This window comes from Artemia sp. Qi Xiang Cuo, chromosome 21 (assembly GCF_049724085.1).
Source record: "Artemia sp. Qi Xiang Cuo chromosome 21, ASM4972408v1, whole genome shotgun sequence".
NCBI classification, from domain to species: Eukaryota; Metazoa; Arthropoda; class Branchiopoda; order Anostraca; family Artemiidae; genus Artemia; species Artemia sp. Qi Xiang Cuo.
The window spans coordinates 1005522-1031669 of record NC_142814.1 but is presented as its reverse complement, the minus strand read 5'-3'; the positions used below and the strand labels follow the sequence as shown (position 1 = coordinate 1031669).

General features: G+C 33.2%; 1 protein-coding gene across 1 annotated transcript in view; it reads left to right on the top strand.

Annotated features, from left to right (window-relative positions):
* Positions 1–26148, top strand: part of Pi3K21B (phosphatidylinositol 3-kinase regulatory subunit alpha) — a 293295-nt gene that overhangs the window by 172924 nt on the left and 94223 nt on the right. The window contains exon 7 of the mRNA XM_089106583.1: positions 20204–20426. Coding sequence (XP_088962709.1) covers positions 20204–20426 — 223 coding nt within the window. The remainder of the gene's footprint in view (positions 1–20203; positions 20427–26148) is intronic.

The window sequence follows — 26148 nt, the reverse complement described above, 5'->3', positions numbered from 1 at the left end:
TTAGCATTTTGTACCCGGTGCACTTTTGCCAAAATTCTGACTTGGCAATCTAACACGGGAATCCGTCCAAATGAGAATATTTTCCCCTTCTCTATCAAAAATAATTTGCTGTTTTCAAGAAAGATGTATTAGAATTATTATTTTGGATGATAAAGGTTAGTAGCGTAATGTCCCAGTTGGCCTTTTTTCATATCGGGCTTAAAGTTCTTAATGTGACTAAAACAACTTCACTAACACTTTTGTCATGTTTTATTAGTGAGAAGGAAAGTGAAAATAATATCAGAAAATTCTGTCCAATAATCCTTTGAAAACCCCCTCTCTTCTCAGGTGTGCTTGAAGTTAAAAAATGTAACTAAAGATATCTTCATTTACCATATTTTAATCATTATCTTTATTCCCCCTTTTAAGGCTGCGTAGTTGAATAGTTAAAATGAATAATGCTGGGTTTTTTTTCGAAGTAAAAAGTTTCTCCAACTTTATTTATCAAAAAACTAAAAAAAAACACATAAAAATGAAAAAAAATAGTCTTGGGTGCCTTTTATAGTATAAACAAAGACAGTAGAGACACTAGCACCGTCTGAGAAGAACAACATCCCCCTAAATCCCCTAATAATCATTTCCCCCCTACCTTCTAATAGTCGAAAACCCCCTATCTTCTTATATGCCGTGTAAGAAATACGCTGGGAAATTTGTGAGGAAAACACAGTACAAGATTGTTCTGGGAGGTTTTTAGAGTTCTCTCACGCTTCACCAATCAAACATTACTGAAGCATCAAATCCAGGGGGCCGTCAATATAAAAAAGTGTCAAAATATTTCTTTGTTATAATCTGACCCAACTTTAAAAAAAACTTCAATGCGGAGAAATGACGAGAACAAAAAAACCAAGCTTGAAATACTTGAGCTCAAACTCTTAACATGTTTTGGTTGTTGTAAATGGATCTCAGTCCTTTAAAATTCTGGGCTGTGTTTTTTATAATAAATAAAGTCGCAAAAAAGCTTCGACCAATCGTGCAAATAACTTGGAAAAAAAAACGGCAACAACAGCAATATAGGCCTAGAAAGATAACTGAATGAGAATAAAATTAATGAAAAATACTGAAAATCCAAATTATTTGTTAGATTCTGAAAAAGAGGAAAAGGTTATGGATCGAGAGAATGTTTATCCACTTATTCCCCTCGAAACCGGGGATATAACAGATGTGTTTTAAGATAATCTCCAAAACATCCCAACCAAACAAGCAAAGCGCTTTTTTACGAAAAAACACAAATCATGCCTCGAAAAATAACTGGAAAGAATGCATCCAATCAAGGACCGAGTGAATACATTTATTCCCTTCAAAGTCTGCGAGTAAAAAAGGTAGGCTAAGTAGAAAAAAAATTCTAAAAATCCTCCAACAAACGAAACAAAACACCGATTCACGGAAACGAAGAGAAATATCATAATAGGCCTTGAAAAAAAGTAAATTGAATATAATATAAAATAATCAAAATGTATAATAAACTAAATGTATATAATGTATAATAAATGTATAATAATTGTTTATTATTATAAAATGTATAATAATAAACAATAAAAATAATCAAAATGTTTCTTATTTATTAAATTTTGGAGTAAAGGAAATTTCTTGTGCATCGACGGAAGGTTTGTTTGTTTAGGCTACTTCCCACAAAATGGAATATAAAAGATGAGAAAAAAAAAGTCGCAAAATAATTCAACAAATAAAGAAAAACGGTTTAAGAAAGAAACACCAAAACAACGCAATAGGCCTGGAAAAATAACTGAATAGAATACATCCAATAAAAATAACGAAAAATAATTAAAATCCCCAGCGTGTGGTAATTTCAGAGGCAACGCTGTAGCGTTGCCTATAGTTAATGTCAAACGGCTCGAATGTTTTATTTTTTTTTCCAGAGGCACTTCATATGGAAGGGATCGTCGTAGATACTTCAAAGGGGCTCATTCGATTGGAAATTGAGAGTTCTAGTGCCCTTTTTAATCGTCGAAAGTGATTGGAGGGCATCTATCCCCCACACGACCATCATTCCCCCAAACACATCCAATCAAAATTTTGAGATAGTCATTTTGTTCAGCTTAGTTGATTTTCAGATATAAAATATATTTTCAAGGAGAACACTCTCCCACAACCCTCAGGCCATGGGTTTTAAGTTATGCCCTGGGGGCATATAAGGTTTTTATAGAAGGCGTTGTCGTAGAAACTTCAAAAGAGGCTCATTTGGTTGGAAATTCAAAGGGCTAGTGTCCTTTTTAATGGTCGAAAGTGATTGGAGGGCAACTAGCCCCCCCCCCCTAACGCCCATCATTTCCCCAAACACATCCAATCGAAATTTTGAGATGACCATTTTGTTCAGCGTAGTTAATTTCAACATAGAAAATATGCTTTTGAGGAGGAAACTCCCCCAGAACCCCCGGGGCAAGGGTTTTAAGTTATACCCTGGAGGCATATAAGGTTTTTTATAGAAGGCGTTGTCGTAGAAACTTCAAATAAGGCTCATTCGATTGGAAATTCAAAGGGATAGTGCCCTTTTTAATAGTCGAAAGTGATTGGAGGGCAACTAGCCCCCTCCCCAGGCCCATCATTCCCCCTATCACATCAAATCAAAATTTTGAAAAAGCCATTTTGTTCAGCGTAATTGATTACCAAACAGAAAGTATGTTTTTGAGGAGAACAATCCCCCACAATCATCGGGGCACGAGTTTTAAGTTATGCCCTGGGGGCATATAAGGTTTTTACAGAAGGCGTTGTCGTAGAAACTTCAAAAAAGGCTCATTCGATTGGACATTCAAAGGGCTAGTGCCTTTTTTAATAGTCAACAGTGACTGAAGGGAAACTAGCCCCCCTCCCATGGCAATCAATTCCCCACAAACATCCAATCTAAATTTTGATATAGCCATTTTATTCAACGTAGTTGATTTCCAGATAGAAAATATTTTTGTGAGGAGGACACTCCCCCACTAACCTAAGGGCAAGGGTTTTAAGTTATGCCCTGGGGGCATATAAGGTTTTTATAGAAGGCATTGTCGTAGAAACTTCAAAAAAGGCTCATTTGATTGGAAATTCAAAGGGCTAGTGCCCTTTTTAATAGTCGAAAGTGATTGGAGGGCAACTAGCCCCCCTCCCCGCCCATCATTCCCCCAAACACATCCAATCAAAATTTTGAGATAGCCATTTTGTTCAGCGTAGTTGATTTTCAGATAGAAAATATGTTTTTTGAGGAGGACACTCCCCCACATCCCTCAAGGCAAGGGTTTTAAGTTATACCCTGGGGGCATATAAGGTTTTTATAGAAGGCGGTGTCGTAGAAACTTCAAAAAAGGCTCATTTGATTGGAAATTCAAACGGCTAGTGCCCCTTTTAATAGTCAAAAGTGATTTGAGGGCAACTAACCCCTCTCTCACGCCCACCTTTTCCCCAAACACACCCAATCAAAATTTTGAGACAGCCATTTTATTAAACGTAGTTATAAGTTCTGGAAATTAGGTCTTTGAGGATGACAACTTCCCTACAGCCCTCAGGGCTAGGGTTGTAAGTTATGCCCTGGGGGCATATAAGGTTTTGTATTGTCAACATTGTCGTTAAAACTTCAGGGAGGGCTCATTTGATTGGAAATTGAAAGTTCTAGTTCACTTTTTAAGCGTAAAAAGATGTTGGAGGTTAACCAGCTCCTTCCCCCCACTAAACCCTTTTGTCCCAAATGCATCTAATACACATTTTAAGATGGATATTTTGTTAAAAATAGTTCTAATATCATATAACGAAACTCCCGGTATCGACATAACCCACCGGGGCCCGGAGGCATGCGTTGTAAGTTATGCTCTGGGGGCATATATGGGTCTTATGGAAGGGATGCTCGTATTAATTTCAAAGAGGGATCATTTGATTGGAAATTGAAAGTTCTAGTTCACTTTTTAAGAGTCAAAAGAGATTGGAGGGCACCTAGCCCTCCCCTCCCCCCTCCACACCCTTTTTTCCTCAAACCCATCCGATAAGAACTTTGAGATAGCTTTTTTTTTAAAATAGTTCAAAGACCACATAACGAAAACTCAGGGGCAACACAGCCCCCCAGGGCCCGAGGGCAGGTGTTGTAAGTTATGCCCTTGGGGAATATATGGTTCTTATTGAAGGGATGCTCGTAAAAAATTCAGAGATGGCTCATTTGATTGGAAATTGAAAGTTCTAGTCAAGTTTTTTCGAGTCAAAAGATATTGGAGGGCAACTAGCCCCCCCACGCCCCTTTTCCCCAAATGCATCCAATACAAATTTTGAGATAGGCATTAAGTTAAAAATTTCTCAAAAGTCAGATAACAAAAACTGGTGTCGCCACAACCCCCCATGGCCCGGGGGCAGGCGTTGATCGTATAAGCTTCAGAGAGGGCTCATTTGATTGGATATTGAAAATTCGAGCTCACTTTTTAAAAGTCAAAAGAGATACGAGGGCAGCTATCCCCCATCCCATCTGATGAAAATTTTGAGACAGACATCTTGTTAAAAATGGTTCAAAGGTCGGGTAAGAAAAAATTCGGTGTCAATAGAATCCCCAGGGTAAAGGGGAAGTCGTTCTAAGTTATGCCCTAAGGGCATATATGGTTCTTATGAAAGGGATGCTCGTATAAACTTCATAGAGGGCTCATTTGATTGGAAAATGAAAGTTCTAGTTCAATTTTTAAGAGTCAAGAGAGTTAAACTAGCCCCCCCCCCATGCTCTTTTTTCCCCAAACCTGTCCCCTACAAATTTTGAGATAGCCAGTGTTTTGGAAATTGTTCAAACTTCAGAGGGGGCTCATTTGATTGGAAATTGAAAGTTCTAGTTCAATTGTTAAGAGTCAAAAGATATCCGAGGGCAACTACCCCCCCCCCCACACCCCCAAGCCCATCCTATAAAATTTTTATAATAGCCATTTCATTTAAAATAGTTCAAAGGTCAGATAAAAATTCCTGTGTCGACGGAACCCGCGAGGGCCCGAAGGCGGGCGTTATGAGTAATGCCTTGGGGGACATATATAGATCTTATGGAAGGGATGCTCGTATAAACTTCGGAAAGGGCTCATTTGGTTTGAAATTGAAAGTTCTTGTTCACTTTTTAAGAGTCAAAATAGATCGGAGGGCAACTAGCCCCCCCCCCCTCCTCCACGCCCTAAATGCATCAGATAAAAATTTTTAGATAGACATTTTGTTAAAAATAGTTCAAAGTTCTGATAACAAAAAAAAACTCAATAAATAGCCGAGTCAAACTCAAAACGAGCAGAAATTAGCATAAGTTGGGCTCAAAACCCCTATGCCTTCCCAAGGCCAGAAAATTTGCACACTGAAAAAATATAAGTGTTTTTACTTTTATAAATTTAATAAATCAAATAATACTAATATTTTGAATACTAAATATAAGTATTATCTATATTAAACTGACAATGCACATTCATTTGTATTTTTTTTCAGTAAAGTACAAATTATGTTCTGGCCTTGGGAAGGCATAGGGGTTTTGAGCCCAACTTATGTTAAATAATCGAAGGAGTTGTCGTGAGAACTTCGAAAAGGGCTCATTCGATTGAAATTAGAAAGGGTTGATGCCCTTTTTAATAGTCGAAAGTGATTGGAGGGAAAGTAATCCCCCTTCCACTCCCACCCTCCAACCCGCGCCCTCCCATTTGCCCATCATGTTTAAAAACTAAATGTTGCCTTAAGATTAAATCAAAATGCACTGTGTTAATGCTAATTCCCAATAAGGCATCTCAGCAGTATCCCAAGAACGACTGAGGGTATTATCAGGGTTGCCAAAACTTTTAGGGACAAAAGTGTCCAAATCAGCCAAAAATGGACTCTTTTAGTGTCCCTCTATAAAATTAGCCAATATACAGGGTTGCCACTATGAATTGTCAAAACCTGTGAAAAAAAGTGCCAAAAAACCTGTGAAATTCGTCCTTCTTTGTTCTGCTACCTAGCGGTCTGTTACCTGCATGAGTTCTGCAGGTATTTCCAGCTTTGACATTAACGCTACCAATAAATTAAGTTTAGTGCTAGTTCAATTTGAAGAGATGGCATAAAAAAATCATAAAACAATTTCATCTACACTTCAGTAGGAATTTTTTTTCATTTTAAGCTTGATATTCATATTCAATCTAAGCATTACTCGCTTTAATATCTATTTATTCATTTATATTATTACTTGTTGTTTGGTTTTTGCTATGATTGCTTACTTAATTTCTGTTTGTTTTTGTTTTCATTTATTACTTAATAGTAATTTCTGGTCGTGTTGAGTTTTAATTTTAAAATGTATTTGTATCTGCTGAGCTTAAGTGTTAAAATGGCCTTTACTTTACGTTGAAAAACTTATTTTTCGGCAAGTTTTTTTTTTTTTAATTAATCTGGAAAAAAGGGGAATAGCTATTGATCCTGAGAATATTTTCAAACTTGTGGCAAAAGCTATCCATTTTCGTCTTTAACTATTTCCAACTGTTCATTAACCTTGAAACTAGTTGAGTGCAGGGGTGCCAATTGATAAAAAACAAAAGCAAAATTTTGTATTTTTCAAGTTGAATTGCCACCATGACATTTATGTAAAAAAAAAAAAAAAATTGAAGAAAGTTAAAGAAGCTTAGAAGTAATTTTGAAAATAATTTGCAACAGAAATGAATGTTATATTTGGATTCAGGATGAAATTCTGATGCTAGTGGTGTGTTTTTTTATTTATCTGACTAGTGTGTTAATATAAACCCTATACAAAATTAGCTAAAGTAGAATTTTACCGTATATTGGAAATAATATGCTCCCTAGAATAGTTTTTTTTTTTTAATATTCTTGTGTTATGACTCTTATGAGGGTAAGATATAGGCTAAGGCTAGAATTGTGGCTGTTGTGAATGTAACATGTTAAGAAAAGTGTTCTTGGTAATTGCCTAGATAGCTACCAGGAGATATGGAAACATATTATGAAAACAATTATTACTTCATAATATGCAGAATAATCATAATGAACACATTTTGCATGCAGTTTTGCTATACTTTACCCCCCCCCCCCCCGTTCCCCATAATTTGGAAATATGTAGCCTAAATAATTTTTTCCAGTAAATAATGAGTAGTTTATACAATTGACCTACAAATAAAGTACACATATCACTAGCATAGATGCCATTTTTTATGCTCTTTCTGAATATAATAATCACTTTTCTCATAAATTTAAAAAAACTGGGAATGGAGGGATGCTTTTTAAATATGGGGGACTTTTTCTTCTCAGTTTTTAATAAAAATACAAAAAGTCAATTTTTAAACCTAGGGTTCTATTGCCCCCCCCCCCGGTCTGACCGCCTAATCGGCGTCCCGGTTCAGTGATGCTAAAACCAATTTCTAAGTTTCCTAAAATAGTTTATAGGCTGATTATTTTAGTATATCGCTATTCCTTTTCTTCTCTCTTTCTCTTTTATTCTTTTTTCTTACCGGTCACAAATAAAAAAAAAACAACATAGCGATCGGTGGCATTTAAGTTACTAAGTTGATGGTGGTCTTGGGGGGTCTACATGTTTGCTTCCGGCTCCTAGGGTTGTAGGCCTTTTAATTGTTCTAGTTTTTTTACGATTACTCAAAGAAAGGGAAGTTTTTTAGGGTATAATGACGAGGATAATCCAACAAAGTTTAAGGTTTACGTATACCTGAATTTCAGGTGCTGCACGTGTAAAGAGAATTTTTATAGTAGATGCTGTTTATGTAGATGTTTTAGTGTGTTAAACACTAGTACCTTTGGGCAAAAATGAACCCAAAGCTTGGGCCCTTGAATAAAATTAAAATTGTCTGACTTTCAATTATGTGTTTTAGTTGCCAAAATTGGTTGACATTGTAATACAAACAGGGGAGAAAATTATTTAGAAAAAATGCGTCACCGATTTTGAAAATACGTCCTGTCCAACGGCGGATCCATGATATTTGGTTTGGGGGGGGGGGACTTTAAAACGTACATAAAAAATATGTACATTTTTGTTACGTTTTTTACGAGTCGGAGGAACATTTTTTTGGGGTGGGGGGGATTTGAAAGCCGTAACACCCTGGACGTGGCCTTGGTCCTCTCCTAACTTTTTGGTGGAAAACTGTGTTGTTCTTTTTTTTCCTTGTCTTTGAGCTCGGGGAATTTATTGAAGTTATTTTGTTAGTAAAATTGAAAAGTTTAATGATACATATGTTATGTTCAGTGGGAAGTTCTGTCGTTCGGGATATTAATTTTGTATTCTTGAAATAAATTCTATAAAAATAAACTTCATTTTTTTATTTTCTTGCAACTAGAATAGGCTATAGCATGAACGCGCTTGCCTTTGAATTATGTAAATTATTGAATGGTTTTAAATTATAGTAGCAGTGGCGGTTCTGGTTTCTCTTGCGCCCGAGGCAAAATATTCATTAGCCCCCCCCCCCTATCTCCCACAAAATTGTCAGAGTAAATTTTAGCAAAATTTTCATTTTTTACAAAATTGTTTTCAATTTATTAATTAATTAATAATTTATTTATTATTTATTTTTTATTTATTGTTTAAATTATTTAATTATTATTGATTAATTTAAACATTATTATTTATCTATTTTTTAATTTATTTGTATCTGTTTATTAGTAATTTATTAAATATTTGCATTTATTAACTACACCCTCTACTTTATTTTAATAAAAATGAAGTTTTAAGATTAATAACTTGCTATAACCGTTAGATTTTGTGAAATTTTGCGCACCGGAAATTTCTGTGCCCGAGGCAAGTGTCCCCTCTGTCCTCCCCCTAAAACCGTCTATATAGTAGCCAAGCCTACCAAAAATGTGAAGACAGAAAAAAATGTGAAGAAACAGCAAAATTTGGTACTGGTGCATTATGCGGGCACCGCTAAGAAGTTAAGTTTGGTTAATGCTAACGAAATAAAATAAAATAGGATGAATATATAATAGTTTAGAAACAAATTTGGGCTATAGCCTATGTTTGCACATTAGGGGGGTAGGGGATAACACATAGCATATATTTAATACGTAACCTAACCTAACCTAGGTACCTTTTCCCCCCTAAACCCCAAAAAAACAATCGGTTAAATACAGTAACATTGAGAAACAACGCTTTGCAATCATTTATCTATAGCGGTCTCTTGCAAATAGCCCGTTTGACGGGTTTCGTGACTGGTTTCCTTGATACAGTTTATAGTGGTGTGCCCGCACAATGCACCAGTACCTCAAATTTTATCGATTGAAATGTTGATTCAACAAATTAAACAGGTTGCTTCAAAATCATCAGTGTTCATTTAAATTTTAGTATCAATTTTCTACACTCCATTGTAGTCTAGAAATATTTTTGTTGATTGTTAAGTTTTTTCCGAAAATTCGTTGAAGAGGCCGTACCATGCACTGCTTCCAGGCTAATTGATTATAAATAATTAGGAATTTGCATAGTGGATTGTAAACTTTCAAAGTAATAATTTGGAGGCGGTTTGCTCTAAGTTAAAACCACAGTTTATAGAATTAGCAGTATGATCATACCCTATCTCACCCATTATAAAAACCCGGACCAAGGTGCGAGTGCTCCAGAGAACGTTTTAGCAGATAGAAACATAAGCGGCATTATATCTTTTCACGGGTAGACAAGTCAGATTTCTCTTGGACACGAAACAAGTGGAAACCCGCTATTACGAATAAAGCACTTTGTAACCATTTCTCATTGATTGACGGTAACAGACTAACCCGCTAATGTAGAAAGAAGTGGGAGGAGCTTTTTGTTCGTACCGAGAATGAAGACCAGACATGATCTGCGATAAACTTACTGGATAATTCTATAAACTGTGGTTAAAACATTGTGTTTTGGGGAAACCGTGTTCTTTAGTCTCACGTTCATTATGCACAAAATAATTTGTTGTCGAAAAACTCGCTTCAAAGGCTTTGGATGCTCCCCAAGCATATTGTTGGGAAACTTTCTTGGACATAAAAATGTAGTCTCAACCAGTCACTTGACCCTCCCCCCTTCCTCCTCTGGATGGCACAAAATACAATGCAAACTTTAGTCTTCGAAAACGATAAGGTGTTTATGCAAAGGGTCTTATAAGGCTTTTTTTACCTTTACCTTCCCTCTCATTCCCCCTAAACTTCTCTAGAATTATTTCCACAGGCTGCCTTCATAGGAAAAAAAAAATTCGGGAGTACGTACGATAGCTGTCCTAGTTTTTGTAAAATGTCTTATCGTCTTTTTTTTTTTTTTTTTTTTTTTTTTTTTTTTTTTTTGCTAAGTTAAACACCATAGGAAATACAATATAAAGTATTCTATTGCATGTAAACTATTTTAATAGGAAGTATAAAGTATTTTCTTGCATTTGCCTCCCTTCCCGCTCCACCTCCGTGAGAATTAAGTTTCTTCAACTGAAAGTAAGGAGCAGCATTAAAACTTAAAACGAACAGAAATTATTACGTATATGAAAAAAGCTTCTTATGAAAAAAGCTTCTTATTGTTCCAATTAAACGAACATTGTGTTTCAGGAGTCGTTCTTAAGGAATGGATAAAATTCAAACTTTAGCGCAAAGAGCGAGGTGTTGAGGAGGAGGCAATCCCCTTCGTATACATAACAGTTTCTGTTCGTTTAAAGTTTTAATATTGCTGCTTACTTTTAATTTAAAAAACTTGTTTTTTATTTCTAATCGTTTCTTAAATAGTACCAGGAAATATGGTCCCACCTCCACGGAAAAATTACCCTTCCCACGGAAATATTCTCTAAACGATTCAACCCCAGTAAAAATTTACCCAGGACGATTACCCTTAACGACTCCAAGCGTAAAAAAGAGACGGAAAAGAGAAAGCAAGAAATACAAAAAGAATTTTGTATAGGAATTCTGGCAAATTCCCCCAGTGTATAATTTCCTTTGACAAATTCACCCCCTGGAAAGGCCTCCCGTGAAAAAAAAAACGGCAGAAAATTCGCCTTCCCATCATAAAATGTATGTGTGCTTCTCAATAACAAATACTATGCGTAAACAACGGGTAATTTTTATAACTTAGACCTTTCCCCTGGGGCTTGGGGGGCGGGGCGTTTATGCTATATCCAAAGGCATAGTCATTGAGCGTTTCAACTATGATGAACAAAATAGCTATCTCAAAACTTTCATCGGACGATTTTGGGCAAAAAAGGGGAGGGAGAAGGGGTCTATTTGCCCTTCAATCTTTTTGGTCACTTAAAAGGGCACTAGAACATCTAATTTTCGTTCTAATGAGCCCTCTCACGATATTCTAGGACCATTGGGTCGATACGTCACCCCTGGGAAAAAAACAACAAATAAACAAGCATTCGTGGTCTTTCTTCTGGCAAAATATACAAAATTCCGCATTTATGCAGATAGAAGCATGAAACCTCTACTATAGGGTTCTCTGATACCCTGAATCTGATGGTGTGGTTTTTCATTCAGATTGTATTACTTTTAGGGGGTATTTACCCCTTTTTTCGAAAATCAGGAAAATTTTATTCGGCTCTTAACCTTTTATGGGTAAGACAAAACTTAATGAAACTTATATTTTAAATCTGCATAAAAATCAAATTCTTTTGATATAATTATTGGTATCAAAATTCCGCTTTTTATAGTTTCGGCTACTAACCGGGTCGCTCCTTACTTGCAGTTCGTTACCACGAACTGTTCGATCTATTGGCATCAAAATTCTGTTTCTTAATGTTTCGGTTACTATTGAGCCGGGTCGCTCCTTACTTACAGTTCGTCACCACGAACTGTTTGATCTATTGGTACCAAAATTTTGTTTCTTAAAGTTTCGGTTACTATTGAGCCGGGTCGCTCCTTACTTTTAGTTCGTTGCCACGAACTGTTTGAAAAAAACGTCTTATTAATGATTGATTTTTTTTATTATTTTAATTTCAAAGTTAGAAACCGCAGAAAGAATAATCTAAGTGGCGGAATGGAATCGTTGGTTCTAGAATCTTGTACATTTAACATTCCAGGAGAGGAATCTCTTAAGCCAAGGTATCTAGTCGCGTTGATAAGCACGTGTTTATAAACCACGCCATATGCATTATTATAATTTTAGTTTTATTGTGATTATTATTCAAACAATTAGATTTAACATTTATTTTGAGTTTAAAAAAAATTGGAAAGTTCTAGAAACGACCATAAAAAAATTACAATGTACAAATTAAAAAAGAAATATATTGTAAGAAGAAGACAAGAACGAAGAGCTTTAAAGGGAAAAAAGATCGAAAATTGAAAAGAAACCAATTTTTATGTTTTTATTATTTTATTGTAGCAACTATTATGGCTGTAATCAGGTTTTCAGCAGGAGCCAATCTTCCGTAACAAAGCTTTGAGCAAATTCACTTTTTTAGTTTTTTTAGTTGCTCTTTCATTATTTTTCATACCTTTTTTTCATTTTCTTTTCACTTATTATATATAAGAAACAGATGGAGACAATAATTTTTGTGGTAAAAAAGCGCTTTCTAAACTGACTTTTTAAATATTTTAAAGATTTCTTTTGTCAGAGATGATGCTGAGCTAGGTGAATAAAATTCCTGCATGTTCAACTCACTAGTCTGACATTTTTCTTTGAACTTAAAAAAAAAATGTTTAGAAAGCGAATTTTTACCTTGTGAATCAATTGTCAGTACATAGGATATGTAACATTTTAAAAGATGGGTTTATTTGTTGCATTTGAAGTAACTCTTTTCTCCTCTTACCTCCTTCTCTATTTCTCCATTTCTCTTCTTCATCTCTTTAATTTCATTTTCTAAATTGTATGTAGTTATTTCTGTTAATATTTAACTATATTAACTAGCACTTAAGATAATTTTAAAAAGTGAGCTGATTTGTTGCATTTGAAGTAACTCTTGTCTCCTCTTACATCCTTCTCTATTTCTCCATTTCTCTTCTTCATCTTTTGAATTTTGTTTTATAAATTGTAAGCATTTATTTTTGTTAATATTTAACTGTATGAACTAGCATTTAAGATAATTTTAAAATGTGAGCTTATTTGTTGCATTTGAAGTAACTCTTTTCTTCTCTTACATCCTTCTCTATTTCTCCATTTCTCTTCTTCATCTTTTGAATTTTGTTTTCTAAATTGTATGCAGTTATTTTTGTTAATATTTAACTGTATAAACAAGCATTTAAGATAATTTTAAAAGGTGAGCTTATTTGTTGCATTTGAAGTAACTCTTTTCTCCTCTTACATCCTTCTCTATTTCTCCATTTCTCTTCTTCATCTCTTGAATTTTAATTTCTAAACTGTATGCGGTTATTTTTGTTAATATTTAACTGTATGAACTAGCATTTAAGATAATTTTAAAAGGTGAGCTTATTTGTTGCATTTGAAGTAACTCTTTTCTCCTCTTGCATCCTTCTCTATTTCTCCATTTCTCTTCTTCATCTCTTGAATTTTATTTTCTAAATTGTATGCAGTTATTTTTGTTAATATTTAACTGTATGAACTAGCATTTAAGATAATTTTAAAAGGTGAGCTTATTTGTTGCATTTGAAGTAACTCTTTTCTCCTCTTACATCCTTCTCTATTTCTCCATTTCTCTTCTTCATCTTTTGAATTTTATTTTCTAAATTGTATGCAGTTATTTTTGTTAATATTTAACTATATTAACTAGCACTTAAGATAATTTTAAAAAGTGAGCTGATTTGTTGCATTTGAAGTAACTCTTTTCTCCTCTTACATCCTTCTCTATTTCTCCATTTCTCTTCTTCATCTCTTGAATTTCATTTTCTAAATTGTATGCAGTTATTTCTGTTAATATTTAACTATATTAACTAGTACTTAAGATAATTTTAAAAAGTGAGCTGATTTGTTGCATTTGAAGTAACTCTTTTCTCCTCTTACATCCTTCTCTATTTCTCCATTTCTCTTCTTCATCTTTTGAATTTTATTTTCTAAATTGTATGCAGTTATTTTTTTTAATATTTAACTGTATGAACTAGCATTTAAGATAATTTTAAAATGTGAGCTTATTTGTTGCATTTGAAGTAACTCTTTTCTCCTCTTACATCCTTCTCTATTTCTCAATTTCTCTTCTTCATCTCTTGAATTTTAATTTCTAAATTGTATGCTGTTATTTTTGTTAATATTTAACTGTATGAACTAGCATTTAAGATAATTTTAAAAGGTGAGCTTATTTGTTGCATTTGAAGTAACTCTTTTCTCCTCTTTCATCCTTCTCTATTTCTCCATTTCTCTTCTTCATCTTTTGAATTTTATTTTCTAAATTGTATGCAGTTATTTCTGTTAATATTTAACTGTATGAACTAGCATTTAAGATAATTTTAAAAGGTGAGCATATTTGTTGCATTTGAAGTAACTCTTTTCTTCTCTTACATCCTTCTCTCTTTCTCAATTTCTCTTCTTCATCTCTTGAATTTTAATTTCTAAGCTGTATGCGGTTATTTTTGTTAATATTTAACTGTATGAACTAGCATTTAAGATAATTTTAAAAGGTGAGCTTATTTGTTGCATTTGAAGTAACTCTTTTCTCCTCTTACATCCTTCTCTATTTCTCCATTTCTCTTCTTCATCTTTTGAATTTTATTTTCTAAATTGTATGCAGTTATTTTTGTTAATATTTAACTGTATGAACTAGCATTTAAGATAATTTTAAAAGGTGAGCTTATTTGTTGCATTTGAAGTAACTCTTTTCTCCTCTTACATCCTTCTCTATTTCTCCATTTCTCTTCTTCATCTCTTGAATTTCATTTTCTAAATTGTATGCAGTTATTTCTGTTAATATTTAACTATATTAACTAGCACTTACGATAATTTTAAAAAGTGAGCTGATTTGTTGCATTTGAAGTAACTCTTTTCTCCTCTTACATCCTTCTCTATTTCTCCATTTCTCTTCTTCATCTCTTTAATTTCATTTTCTAAATTGTATGTAGTTATTTCTGTTAATATTTAACTATATTAACTAGCACTTAAGATAATTTTAAAAAGTGAGCTGATTTGTTGCATTTGAAGTAACTCTTTTCTCCTCTTACATCCTTCTCTATTTCTCCATTTCTCTTCTTCATCTCTTGAATTTAATTTTATAAATTGTATGCAGTTATTTTTGTTAATATTTAACTGTATGAACTAGCATTTAAGATAATTTTAAAAGGTGAGCTTATTTGTTGCATTTGAAGTAACTCTTTTCTCCTCTTACATCCTTCTCTATTTCTCCATTTCTCTTCTTCATCTCTTGAATTTATTTTCTAAATTGTATGCAGTTATTTTTGTTAATATTTAACTGTATGAACTAGCATTTAAGATAATTTTAAAAGGTGAGCTTATTTGTTGCATTTGAAGTAACTCTTTTCTCCTCTTACATCCTTCTCTTTCTCCATTTCTCTTCTTCATCTCTTGAATTTTAATTTCTAAATTGTATGCGGTTATTTTTGTTAATATTTAACTGTATGAACTAGCATTTAAGATAATTTTAAAAGGTGAGCATATTTGTTGCATTTGAAGTAACTCTTTTCTTCTCTTACATCCTTCTCTATTTCTCCATTTCTCTTCTTCTTCTCTTTAATTTAATTTTCTAAATTTTATGTAGTTATTTATGTTAATATTTAAGTATAATAACTAGTACTTACGATAATTTTAAAAGGTGAGCTGATTTGTTGCATTTGAAGTAACTCTTTTCTCCTCTTACATCCTTCTCTATTTCTCCATTTCTCTTCTTCATCTCTTGAATTTTATTTTATAAATTGTATGCAGTTATTTTTTTTAATATTTAACTGTATTAACTATCATTTAAGATAATTTTAAAAGGTGAGCTTATTTGTTGCATTTGAAGTAACTCTTTTCTCCTCTTACATCCTTCTCTATTTCTCCATTTCTCTTCTTCATCTTTTGAATTTTATTTTCTAAATTGTATGCAGTTATTTTTGTTAATATTTAACTGTATGAACTAGCATTTAAGATAATTTTAAAAGGTGAGAATATTTGTTGCATTTGAAGTAACTCTTTTCTCCTCTTACATCCTTCTCTATTTCTCCATTTCTCTTCTTCTTCTCTTGAATTTCATTTTCTAAATTGTCTGCAGTTATTTCTGTTAATATTTAACTATATTAACTAGCACTTAAGATAATTTTAAAAGGTGAGCTGATTTGTTGCATTTGAAGTAACTCTTTTCTCCTCTTACATCCTTCTCTATTTCTCCATTTCTCTTCTTCATCTCTTGAATTTAATTTTCTAAATTGTATGCAGTTATTTCTGTTAATATTTAACTGTATGAACTAGAATTTAAGATAATTTTAAAATGTGAGCAGATTTGTTGCATTTGAAGTAACTCTTTTCTTCTCTTACATCCTTCTCTATTTCTCAATTTCTCTTCTTCATCTTTTGAATTTTATTTTCTAAATTGTATGCAGTTATTTGTGTTAATATTTAACTGTATGAACTAGCATTTAAGATAATTTTAAAAGGTGAGCATATTTGTTGCATTTGAAGTAACTCTTTTCTTCTCTTACATCCTTCTCTATTTCTCCATTTCTCTTCTTCATCTCTTTAATTTCATTTTCTAAATTGTATGCAGTTATTTTTGTTAATATTTAACTGTATGAACTAGCATTTAAGATAATTTTAAAAGGTGAGCATATTTGTTGCATTTGAAGTAACTCTTTTCTCCTCTTACATCCTTCTCTATTTCTCCATTTCTCTTCTTCTTCTCTTGAATTTCATTTTCTAAATTGTATGCAGTTATTTCTGTTAATATTTAACTATATTAACTAGTACTTAAGATAATTTTAAAAGGTGAGCTGATTTGTTGCATTTGAAGTAACTCTTTTCTCCTCTTACATCCTTCTCTATTTCTCCATTTCTCTTCTTCATCTCTTGAATTTCATTTTCTAAATTGTATGCAGTTATTTTTGTTAATATTTAACTGTATGAACTAGCATTTAAGATAATTTTAAAAGGTGAGCTGATTTGTTGCATTTGAAGTAACTCTTTTCTCCTCTTACATCCTTCTCTATTTCTCCATTTCTCTTCTTCATCTCTTGAATTTCATTTTCTAAATTGTATGCAGTTATTTCTGTTAATATTTAACTGTATGAACTAGCATTTAAGATAATTTTAAAAGGTGAGCTGATTTGTTGAATTTGAAGTAACTCTTTTCTTCTCTTACATCCTTCTCTATTTCTCCATTTCTAGTCTTCATCTCTTTAATTTAATTTTATAAATTGTATGTAGTTATTTCTGTTAATATTTAACTATATTAACTAGCACTTAAGATAATTTTAAAAAGTGAGCTGATTTGTTGCATTTGAAGTAACTCTTTTCTCCTCTTACATCCTTCTCTATTTCTCCATTTCTCTTCTTCATCTCTTGAATTTTATTTTCTAAATTGTATGCAGTTATTTTTGTTAATATTTAACTGTATGAACTAGAACTTAAGATAATTTTAAAAGGTGAGCTGATTTGTTGCATTTGAAGTAACTCTTTTCTCCTCTTACATCCTTCTCTATTTCTCCATTTCTCTTCTTCATCTTTTGAATTTTGTTTTCTAAATTGTAAGCAGTTATTTTTGTTAATATTTAACTGTATAAACTAGCATTTAAGATAATTTTAAAAGGTGAGCTTATTTGTTGCATTTTAAGTAACTCTTTCTCCTCTTACATCCTTCTCTATTTCTCCATTTCTCTTCTTCATCTCTTGAATTTCATTTTCTAAATTGTATGCAGTTATTTCTGTTAATATTTAACTGTATAAACTAGCATTTAAGATAATTTTAAAAGGTGAGCTTATTTGTTGCATTTTAAGTAACTCTTTCTCCTCTTACATCCTTCTCTATTTCTCCATTTCTCTTCTTCATCTTTTGAATTTTGTTTTCTAAATTGTATGCAGTTATTTTTGTTAATATTTAACTGTATAAACTAGCATTTAAGATAATTTTAAAAGGTGAGCTTATTTGTTGCATTTTAAGTAACTCTTTCTCCTCTTACATCCTTCTCTATTTCTCCATTTCTCTTCTTCATCTTTTGAATTTTGTTTTCTAAATTGTATGCAGTTATTTTTGTTAATATTTAACTGTATAAACTAGCATTTAAGATAATTTTAAAAGGTGAGCTTATTTGTTGCATTTTAGTAACTCTTTCTCCTCTTACATCCTTCTCTATTTCTCCATTTCTCTTCTTCATCTTTTGAATTTTGTTTTCTAAATTGTATGCAGTTATTTTTGTTAATATTTAACTGTATAAACTAGCATTTAAGATAATTTTAAAAGGTGAGCTTATTTGTTGCATTTTAAGTAACTCTTTTCTCCTCTTACCTCCTTCTCTATTTCTCCATTTCTCTTCTTCATCTTTTGAATTTTGTTTTCTAAATTGTATGCAGTTATTTCTGTTAATATTTAACTGTATAAACTAGCATTTAAGATAATTTTAAAAGGTGAGCTTATTTGTTGCATTTTAAGTAACTCTTTCTCCTCTTACATCCTTCTCTATTTCTCCATTTCTCTTCTTCATCTTTTGAATTTTGTTTTCTAAATTGTATGCAGTTATTTTTGTTAATATTTAACTGTATAAACTAGCATTTAAGATAATTTTAAAAGGTGAGCTTATTTGTTGCATTTTAAGTAACTCTTTCTCCTCTTACATCCTTCTCTATTTCTCCATTTCTCTTCTTCATCTTTTGAATTTTGTTTTCTAAATTGTAAGCAGTTATTTTTGTTAATATTTAACTGTATAAACTAGCATTTAAGATAATTTTAAAAGGTGAGCTTATTTGTTGCATTTTAAGTAACTCTTTTCTCCTCTTACCTCCTTCTCTATTTCTCCTTTTCTCTTCTCATCTCTTGAATATCATTGTCTAAATTGTGTGTAGTTATTGTTGTTAATATTTGACTACTTAACGCATTACAGCTAATAGTTTACAAGATTAATTAGCCTATATTATATAGATAGTGACAATAATGTTTCGGTTAAATAAATCCTTTTTGGGTAAATTTTCTTGAATATTATAAAGATGGATTGGGCTAAATGAATTAATATATTATAGATATTTTCAGTATTTGATATTGAGCGGATTTCTGCAAGTTTACTGACTAAGTTGTTCTTTAAACTTGAAGGACATTTTGCTCTTAAAGCAAATTGTTTAACTCGCTTTGTTGACAGGTCACTAGCTGGTGGGGAAGGGCAGAGGGGCGACTAACCCCAAGATCCAACACAAAAAAAATGTACCATTCGATTCCCGATTCAATGCTCTGTTCAATAATAGAAATCAATGCTGCTGTAATTCACCCAGCTTGAGTATTGTTGCACTTGAATCATAATTTGTGTAAAATTTATTCGCATGTTCCAAAAGTTTAGTGGTAATCACGTCTCGTTTACAGTACGTCTCCATCTTGTTCTGAGCTTGCTGCTGCTTGCTTCCTGAGAGAGAATTAAACTGAAAACGAACATGAAAAGTATTAATCTTGGTGCCAAAAGTCATCAGTCTATCCTTCTGGTATTGTAAACCGTGAATATGTCTTAAAACTGAAAAATTGACTGACTATAATCTTAAAATCTCAACTGACTAGAATTTATTAAAACGTTCAAAACCTTAAATATACTTAAAGGAGGGTAGAATTGATAACCTTAAATTTACTTAATGGAGACTAGAATTGATAAGTTTAAATCGCAAACCACCACCAAAAGCTACACCATCACAATCAACATCACCCCCTCCTCTCCCCAGTAGGCAGAGGCGGTTTTAGCGAAGGGACAGAGGGGGAACTTGCCCCAGGCGCAGAAAGTTTAGGGGTGCATAATTAGAAAAAAATAATCTAACGGCCATAACCATTCTGTATTTTTTGAAAATTTATTAATATAGTAGAGAGTGCAGTCAATAAAATATAACAAAATATTAATTAATTAGTAAAATATCAAATAACAAAATTCTTGCTCCATATCATTCAGAAAATGTCTATTTATCTATTTTCAGAGTTGCTTCTAGTTTTACTGCCCCCGCCCCGCCCCGCCCCCCCCCCCCCGTGAACTACCAGGACTTTGTTGATTTGAAAAAATATCCTTTTTCGTATTTTCACTGAAAAAATTAGAATAATTGCCCTCTCTGGGTTTTGAAAAATAGCTTCTTTTTTTAATCTTAATTAAGAAAAAAAAATTAAGAAAAAATCCTTCCCTGTACATTTTCGTGAATTTACGTCCTGTTTTTGATTCGACTAGATTAGTGTCAACTAGAATGCATATTCATCTCAGTCACCTTTTATTTTAGGCTCTTGAAATTCGTGACGAATTTGTACAGCGTTCGATACTAGCTTGTGTAGATGAATTGTGTGGTAGGGCGAAGAAAGAGAAGTCTGAAGAAGTACCTGATACCCTGCTGGTGCCCGCTTCGCAGCACCGTCTTCAGGAAACAACTTTTGATGAACTAACCCGGTGTGACAAATGTCACAAATTCCTTAGGGGATTACTACACCAGGGATTGATTTGTCAATGTAAGTTTTATATTTGTTCAAACATACGCAAAGAAAGATAATCCAAGCTACGTAGGGTAAATTGATGGTCAGAACCCCCCCCCCTCTCCCTAGTGGGCAGAAGTGGTTTTAGGGGAGGGACAGAGGGGTCACTTGCTCCAGGCGCAGAAATTTTAGGGGTGGAAAATTTCAAACAAATAATCTAACCCTTATAATCATTTTGTAATTATTGGAATTTCATTAATAAAGTAGATTTGCGCAGTCTAATAAAATTAATAAAAATAAATAAATGTTAATTAAAATAATTAAATTAATCACAATTGAATAATTCAAATAATAAGTTTAAAAATAAATTATTAATTAATTAACAAATCGTAAATTATTTCGTTAATAAATGAAAATGTTGTTAAAATTTGTCCTGAAAATGCCCCGGGCGCAAGAGAGGCCATAACCGCCACTGCCAGTAGGCTATCTTACGATTTTTATGAGTCTCCATTTTTCCAAGAATTTTACTGCTTTTTTCCGAATTCTCCCTAAAAAAAAAAACTTTTATGTGCTTACTTAGCCTTTGAGGCAAACCGTTATCTTAAAAACTGAAACCGCACGACAAATGCATTTAAATTGCACTTAAATGCACTTGTTTTGAAACATCAGACCTTTCTTTTGGAAAAAGTTTCCCGAGTCCCTGTCCTAAATCTTTATTCTCACTTTTCTTAAAAATAACTTTTTTAATTTATTTTATTTATAGTAAACATATCTTATTTTAGGAGATATTTCCTAATGGATTATATTACAAAATTATTTAAGCGGGTTTTCTCATTCCAAACAACATGCAAATGAAAAACCGGTTCTCGAAAAAGAAACAGTAGAAAAAACTTGGTTAGTAACAGAATTATTTGAGTTGATATTGAATTCCTTATTAACTTTTGATTCTCAATGTTGTCTCGTTTGACAAACTTGTTTTAATGTTCTCTCCTTCATAGACTGTTGTCACTATAAAATTGTGATAATATTTAAAACATTGTTAATAAAAGTCGAAGACCTTAAAATAAAAATAGAACAGGAATATTGCAAGCAACACAATATTGCAGTGCTTGGTGACTTACCAATGCAGTAAAGTTTTACTATTTTTGGCACTAATTAAAGGTCCGGGTGTAATATGGTACATTTGGCCGCTTTACGGCACAGTGGGGAATTTCGGGTATATTTTGGTTGCATTTACCCTGGCCAAGGTTTATTTTTTTAATTTCCCCCGCCCACCTCTTAGGGAAGTAAGCAAAAGAAAGGGGGTTTTCTAATACTAATTAGGCGCATAAAGAAACCTCCGAGGCTAGACGTAAATAACTTCTTAGACCACACTGTTTTTCCATTTACGAAAATTTAAGCCAAAAAAAAAAACGGGTTTTAATTTTATTAAATCAGTGAATAAATAAACAAAATAAACACTTAATGAAAAAACACTCCGAATATTTCGGCCCCACGTCTGGGAGCCTATCTCAACGGGAAAAAAAATATTCTTTAAAAATATTTTTTTTTCTCCTTTTTTCCGTTGAGAAAGGAACCCAGATGTGGGGCCGAAATATCCGGAGTGTTTTTTAATTAAGTGTTTTTTTGTTTGTTGTTTATATATTCACTAAATAAAATTAAAACCCATTTTTTTGCTTAATTTTTCGTAAATCTCCGAGAATTTCTAGAATCTTTGCGCAAGAAAAAGACGCTCCAAATTAGTTTCTTAGAGAGGATGAAGGTATGAGCGAAAAAAACTAATTAATTGCTTTCATTGATTTGATTATGTTGATTTAGCTGAGGGGTCATTCCATCGCGGGGTGTGCACCTGTGGGCGCCACCGTACAGTTCAGCCGTGGCGTAGTTCCCTCAATGCTTTGCACTGTCCCGCAAAACTTGGCACATTTCCGCCACGCTTGTCATGCGCCGCCTCATGTAGCCTACTTGATTTCTGAAATTCGCGCTCCCTCGGGGCATACTTCGTATGCCTTGTTAATAAATGTGAAAAAAGAATATTTTCCCGTTGTACATAATTCACGTTTTGCAAACAAACCTTAAACACAACTTAGCATATAAGCGTTTGTAATAGAAGAACTGGGCTTTTCCCATTTCTGCAACATATGTGAACAGGAAACTTCTGGAGGAGCAAGGATTATATATATATATATATATATATATATATATATATATATATATATATATATATATATATATATATATATATATATATATATATATGCGTTAGCGTTTGTAATTGCATATAAGCGTTTGTAATAGAGAAGTTTTTTTGTAATAGACTTATACGTCGACTTATAGGCAAACAGGATTCGTAGACAGTTGTTATGTGAAGGTTTGGTTAGACTTAGAGTGTCGCCATGAATGGATTTGTGCCGTTTTAAACGAACCCCTTGTTCTTGTAGATATCCCAATTATTGCTACTTTTGTAACCGCAATATACTTTTGGACAGGTTCCTATTGCTTGGCAAAGAGGGAATGTGCAAAGCGATCACACATAGAACCGACGCGGAAAACAAACGCTTGTGGGGAGGAACTGACCGGGAGCTTAGGCTGAAGCAAAGAGTATGGGTAATTGATAAGTCAGATCTTCCGCGATTTAACATGGAGAAATGGGAAATGAAAATTACTAGCGCCAAACCCAGCGTAGTGGCTGGCGAAAGCATTCAAAATATCTGTAAATAAGTACAAAATTTCAAACGGAACTGGATAATTGATATGATAATAGGGTACTAATGTATTAAACGTACTCTTTTATATACTGCTAAAGAAGTCAAGTTTGGTTAATGCTAATGAAATAAAATAAAATAGGGTGAATATATAATAGTTTAGAAACAAAATTGGGCTACATATTTGCACATCACGGGGGTGGGGATAAAGCATAGCATAGGCCTATATTAAATACGTAACCTAACCTAGGTACCTCCCCCCCCCCCTAAACTCTAAAAAACAACATTTTAAATATCGTTAACGCAATGAAAACCACGCCTTGCATTGCATTACTCTATAACGGTCTCTTGAATGGGCGGGTTTTTCGTGATTGGTTTCCAAAAGAGTACTTTTAATACATAAGTACCGATAATGGTATAGCCCTAGCATAATCTGTATATTTATAGTATTTAAAGGTGAAGTATCTGCGTAAGTAATAAATCACACAGTACTGGTTTTGTTTCATGAACTAATTTAACTCAATATACCTATCCTGGCTGCACAAAGCAGGCCTAGGTTTAAGACCTGCTAGGTAAATAGTTTTGGGCTCTTTACCCTCACCTACATCTCAGACAGCCTAAAAAGGCAAGTATTTAACTGTTAAGAGTAGGCTAATTTTCTTTTTAACAGACATATACTAGGCCTAGCCTTATAGTTTCGCCAGACGCTAGATGGCGTTGGTTTTTTTTAGCGCTAATGCGATTTTCCACTTATCGGTTACCCATACTCTTTGGGCGGAAGTGCAGTTTGAAAATAGGTTGCACGTTGGTCAAAAGTCGTTGAAAAAAGGACAATTTTCCTTTTTTAAAGCAATTTTAGATCCTTCTCTAGAAAAAATCTTAAGTAATATCATAGTTCTGGCTCGGTGAATGGACAGATCGGTAACCAATGAACGGAAGGATATAAGTTTCTTGTCTTTTTCGTTCAAGTTACAGCTGCTTGTCTGAAAGGGTGCTTGTAAAGGTACTGCACCAGTGAGTGATTACTCACTTATTTTTAGGTGGGTAGTTTTATGTCACAAGTTGTCACGGTCGCAAGTAGTTGCAGGCACAGTTGTAAATAGTCATTGATGTATTCTTATATCAATGGGATATTCTAGGGAACACATAGAAGAAGTGTACTGTGTAATGTGGCCTGAAACAGTTGTAGATCATGGAACAAACAAAATAGCAAAAGGTGTTGTCCTTCCTGATAGTTTTAAGTACTGCCCAGACAGAAATTTGGATCTTTTTTGGCTGCTGCAAGCGCCCTTTGGGTGCTATCTGTCAGTTTTTTCACAACAACGACTTTTCTAAATTGCAAGACTGTCCTGCTCGTCTGAAAAGAACGTTGGGAAGGTACTGCACCAGTGAGAGTGTTTACTCCCTGATTTTTATGTGGGTAGTGTTTTAAATCATATTTCCATGTTATCGCTGCGGTCAGCCTATACGTTATACCTGTCACTTTCACCCTTCTAGTTATCAAATCCCGTTAAACTGTTTTCGAAGGAGGATTAGGAGGTCAGAAATATAAAATTAATAATAAAATTATTAATATTAAAATAATGGAATTTAAAATACATATTATAAATATACATTATATATATATATATTATTATATATATATATATATATATATATATATATTATATATATATATATATATATATATATATATATATATATATATATATATATATATATATATATATATATATATATATATATATATATATATATATATAACAAAAAAACGTCCCGAAGAAAGGAAGAAAACGAGGACAATTAACAGCCAGTGAAAATATTTCGGTCAAGACCTCCGCTTGACCGTCCTCAGTGCAGAATAAAACTGATAAAAATATAAAAAACAAACCTTAAAATAAAAACACCAAACTAAAATTGGACGACCCTTTCCTAGTAACGGTGAAAGGGTAACTAAAAAAAAAACACAAGTCTGAATGGCATTTCAGAATTTCATTTTGCGTAAAGCACTTTTAAATGCTGATCGCTTTTCAGTTTCATTGTTATCGGAGACTATTCGATTGAACAATATAACTTTGTGGATGTATGTAAAAACGATCAGAATTAATAATTTTGTCATAAATCGGAATTAGAAAAATTTCTCCAGTATCCCTATTGAGAGCTACCTTTTGGTGAACGTGCTTTTTTATTTCAACTACCTCCCTGAAAGCTTGCGTGAGACCTTTAACGGGGGCAATGATGGAGGCCTCGTCAAACAAAATGAAATGGTGTGGACTCTCGTACACATGTTGCGCCAAGGCGGAATCAAAAACCTCAGGCCTTTGGCGTAAACCCATGGCCTTGTCGATTGATGACCTATGCTCAGATAGCCTCTCGCCCAATTGATGTTGGGTTCTATCAACATAAAAACAGCCACAAGAACAAAGAATTCTATAAGCACCACTACCAAGAATGGGACTGATTTTATCTTTGCCACTGTTTAAAAAGTTCTGTATAGTATTTGAATTCTTAAAGGCGTCGCTAAGTTTATGTTTTTAAGGAGTCTTTTCAATTTGTCACTCAATTTTGGAATATAGAGTACAACAGTGAAAAGTTTCTTATCATCCACAAATGGGACGGTATCTGTTGGAGCTTGTGGACCTGATGCACTCAGGTCCACTTTTTAGGGAAAAAGTGTTGACAACCATTTGCCCAATCTGGCAGTCGGAGAGCTATAAGAAGCCACAATTGGCTAATACGCAAAATGAAATTCTGAAATGCCATTTAAACTTGTTTTTCATTCAGTTACCCTTTCACTTTTACTAGGAAAGGGTCGTCCAATTTTAGTTTGGTGTTTTTATTTTAAGGTTTGGTTTTTATATTTTTATCAGTTTTATTCTGCACTGAGGACGGTCAAGCGGAGGTCTTGACCGAAATATTTGCATAATTTTTCAATTTTTTCACTGGCTGTTAATTTTCCTCGTTTTCTTCCTTTCTTCGTGACGTTTTTTTGTTATATATATATATATATATCAAACTTTAACGTACACAGCGATGTATTGACGAGAAGGTGA